General features: G+C 30.0%; 1 protein-coding gene across 3 annotated transcripts; it reads left to right on the top strand.

The window, feature by feature from the left end:
* The first annotated feature begins 1,058 nt into the window (after nucleotides 1-1,058).
* Nucleotides 1,059-3,715, top strand: LOC144997571 (protein RGF1 INDUCIBLE TRANSCRIPTION FACTOR 1-like). Of its 3 annotated transcripts, none has more exons than XM_078957484.1 (4): nucleotides 1,059-1,237; nucleotides 1,342-1,515; nucleotides 1,746-1,973; nucleotides 3,260-3,715. In XM_078957484.1, exons 1-4 carry the CDS (start codon nucleotides 1,235-1,237, stop codon nucleotides 3,422-3,424), a joined length of 570 nt encoding a protein of 189 aa, XP_078813610.1. In that variant the 5' UTR covers nucleotides 1,059-1,234; the 3' UTR covers nucleotides 3,425-3,715. The 3 variants fall into 3 exon arrangements, with proteins under 3 accessions (XP_078813610.1, XP_078813602.1, XP_078813594.1); XM_078957476.1 differs by having other exon boundaries at nucleotides 1,339-1,515; XM_078957468.1 differs by lacking the exon at nucleotides 1,059-1,237 and having other exon boundaries at nucleotides 1,333-1,515.
* The last annotated feature ends 246 nt before the right edge of the window (nucleotides 3,716-3,961 follow it).

Genomic DNA, 3,961 nt, shown 5'->3' with positions numbered 1-3,961 from the left:
TAAAGTTGATTGAAAACAAAGTAAATTATCGTAGGGTAAAATCACTTTCTCAAACCTTTTCATGAATGCAACAATTAATATGTATAGTATTTCAAGAAAAGTGCACATAAAATATTTTACATAAATAAATAATCTAAAAGTATAGTGGTATGATAGGAGACATGTGCTCTATGGTAATAGTTAACTTAAAACTCTAACATGCTCTCTCATAACTCATGCATTCTCCTTAAAAAAAATGATGCACTTTCACCACTCTTTGTTGATTGTCGAAGCTTTTTATTTTGTTGTTTAGAGTCTAGCAGCTATTAATGTTGCACATATGGATATTGACAAAGGTGGCCATTCCAATGTTTATAGTTTTACACCAAAATATCTCATCTTCAACCCAATGTAAAAAAAAATACTATTTATATGTATGATTATGTTTAATGCCGCAAAACTTAGCCTACTCGACCGAGTACTCATACTTAAACATGTCTCGAGATGCTTTATTAGTAATCGGTCAAAAATACTTGCACTGAGTCAACATCGGTGTTACTTAGTCAAAATCAGATCCAACTCAATCAAACTTGAAAAAAACTGAGCCCAATCGATCAAACTTGATTTTAGAAAAACTTATAACTTTAATTGATATTCATCTATTTTGTTATAATTTTTAATAAAATTATATTATTTGTTATATATCATTTTCCCAAAATCAGTTTATTATATTTTACCCAATCCAAAAACTCTTTCCACGACCGAATAGTTTTGCAACACTGATTATATTAGATTGCTAGTGTTTTTTGGATTTTTTTAGAATCAAATTTTAAATTGTATTTTATGTTGCGTGTTTTGGATTACTTAATTGTTTTGTAACGATAACTCCCAACAAAATAATATAAACATGTTATCTGTTTTTTATAAATTATCCAAAAAATATAGGGATGAAACACGAAAATAGTAATAGTATAGAGATCAAACATGCCGGCTTTAGTATATTAGAAGGGGTAAATAGTAGTTTATTTTATTAATAATTGAGGCGGGTGCTCCCATTTGTCCATTAGCCAATACAGGAGTTGTTTTGTTGATGACTTCTAAGTTACAAGTTGTTTACTCCCCCTCTCTCTCTCTAAACTTTTCATCTTTCTCTCTCTAACAAAATCTTCTGAACAAATCTTCCTTTTTCTGATCGGCGATCTAACGAACACCAACGAGGTTCAGGAATCGATAACGAGCACTCCTCAATTTCTCAATGGTAATGTGTATATATCAGTGATTGATTCTGTATATGTGTGTGTGGTTTCTGCGTTTTATATAAGATGATGAATCTGTGCTTTGATTGGGGGATGAATGCAGCAGCAATTGGTGCCGCCATGGCTGGAAAAGTTGCTATCAACCGACTTCTTCTCGGTGTGCCGGACGCACGGCGACGCTGCTAGAAGCGAGCGTAACATGTTCTGCTTAGATTGCAATGACGAAGCATTTTGCTTCTACTGTCGATCTTCTCGACACAAAGAACATAAAGTCATTCAGGTCAGTTCATGTTCCATTTGTTTCTGTAATTCTATATGCTTTTTTTCGTACACGAACTCCTTAATCTCTCATGCTTTCAATGTAGCGACACATGACACATTCAATTCATATCTCCCATTCTCTCCATTACGATCTCTCTCACATTATTCAGTTCATGATCGTATGATGAGATTCGTTTGATTTGAGAATTTTCTTAACATTAAATCTTGAAAATTGTAACGAATGTGCAGATAAGGAGATCATCATACCATGATGTTGTGCGAGTTTCAGAGATTGAAAAGGTGTTGGAGATCGATGGAGTTCAAACATATGTGATCAACAGTGCGAAAGTTTTATTTCTAAACGAGAGACCACAGCCAAAATCATCATCATCATCAGGAAAAGGGGGTTCTCACATTTGTGAAGTTTGTGGGAGGAGCCTTTTGGACACTTTTCGTTTCTGTTCGCTTGGCTGTAAGGTTAGCCTAATAACCTCCCACTATCAATAAATTAAATTAAATTCAATTAATTACTTAATTTTTTACTAATTTTGAAGTAATCGCCTTTGCTTCACATTGTTAGACAACACAACTCACAACATGATGAATTGGCATTCACACAATATGCTCATAACTTCATCATGCAAATTCATATAATATAAATATTTAAAGAAAAAAAAAAAAACAACCCATCATCCACTAATGATGTGTATATATATAATCATACATGCATTATTTGATATATACTATTTTCTTCCTAAAAAAAATATTTTATTAATATAAATTCGTAGTTAACTACATTTTGATGCAAACATCTTTAATTAATTACGGTTAAATGAGAATAATTAAATAAATATATTTTTGAAAATGTAGGAGATACATTGCATTCTATCCATTCTTGTTCATGTCCTACATTGATCATTTGCTTCCTAACTTTATGACAATCACAATAATGATGGATCACTATAATGATTCCACATTATATCTTTTTTTTTTTAGTTTCATTTTTTTTTTTTTTAATATTTCATAACTAGTAGTTCTCATTCAAAATCGGTATTGATGTTTTCATCGCTTTTTCTTGAATTGTAAAAGTTTGTTTTCATTCAAAATTAGTGTTGATGTCTTTTCTTTTTTGTTTTGGACTTTTTTGCTTCATTGTCAAAGTTGCTTTCTTTAAATTAAAAAACAATATATAATAATGGAAGCTACCAATACTTATTATATTGAATTTAATTCACGGTAACTCAATTAATTGTATTAATTTTAAAATCTTACAACTCACTTCTTTTAAGTACAACTTCATATTAAATTGTTCAAAAACGCAACGTTCCATTAATTTTCTATAAGATTTTGTTCAATTATTTCTATATTTTCAAATTTCAAACATGACAAGTTATGAATGACATTAACTTTGCTTCATATTTTTCTCAATATTATCTCATCAAAAGTCATTTTATGCAATTTAATTATATGCCATAATCTTGATTACACTGTGTCACATGCATATCATTTTTCTTACAAATTAAAGTAATATCTTTTTTTCATGCATTTCTTCACATTTTTTGTGCTTGAGATATTCGATTGTTCACATTTTTTATGTTTATACAATTTCATTAATTAAGGATAGTCATTAAACTTGACATAACGGGTTGTATCATATGATAATTTTATTTTACTTTTTGAACATTTGTCACAACTGAAAACGATCAATTTAATAATTGATATTATCATTAATGACATTTATTTTAATTTAATTTATTATATAGTTAGTTGGGATAAAGAGAAATGGAAATGCAAGCTATATGTTAGAAGGGAGATCATCAACAACAACAAGAGTGATGGTGAGGGGTGAAGAAGAACAACTCATGTATCCTTCAACACCTCCCTCCACTAGGAGAAGAAAGGGGATTCCTCATAGGGCTCCAAACTAGGAGAACCATAATACAAACTAAGTGAATTACTAAAATACCCCTCAAAACAAAGAAACAAATACCCTTCCCCATGTACCCTACTTTACACAACCCATCACCATTGACCATCAATTTGTTATATATATATTATTAGTTCATCGTCTCCTTCTAATGCCTTTCTACCCCACCATTTATTCTTATTCTCAAACTTATTGTATTGTTTAGTTTGGGGAGAAAGGTAGATTGGTAAAGGTCTATAATAATCAATCAAACTACATGTTTTGATTTTAAATGGATGTGAATCTTTGTGCATATATGAATATAAACTAGGGTCCATTTTTTTATATAAATCTTTTTATTGGTTAATAAAACTTCAATTGTTATTTAAAAGATGTAATCTATGTGGCATTGTAATGTGAGGCTTAAACATGAACATAATTACATAAACTTATTGATACTAAAGCTATTTTGAAAAATAAGAGGCGTATAAAACTATAAATAGAGAATATTTAAAATTAAGATCCCAAAGTACAATTGTGAGCATATAACAAAATTGTC

This window comes from Lactuca saligna, chromosome 1 (assembly GCF_052625555.1).
Source record: "Lactuca saligna cultivar CGN05327 chromosome 1, ASM5262555v1, whole genome shotgun sequence".
NCBI classification, from domain to species: Eukaryota; Viridiplantae; Streptophyta; class Magnoliopsida; order Asterales; family Asteraceae; genus Lactuca; species Lactuca saligna.
Note: the sequence above shows the minus strand (reverse complement) of the source record. Positions and strands in the feature narration are given on the sequence as shown.

Bases quoted from the DNA above. Each gene is read 5' to 3' on its own strand.
- LOC144997571 (XM_078957468.1), top strand. From the start codon at position 1,333: ATGCAGCAGCAATTGGTGCCGCCATGGCTGGAAAAGTTGCTATCAACC. The intron at 1,516-1,745 runs GTCAGTTCATGT...ACGAATGTGCAG, and splicing joins AAGAACATAAAGTCATTCAG to ATAAGGAGATCATCATACCA. The intron at 1,974-3,259 runs GTTAGCCTAATA...TTTATTATATAG, and splicing joins TCTGTTCGCTTGGCTGTAAG to TTAGTTGGGATAAAGAGAAA.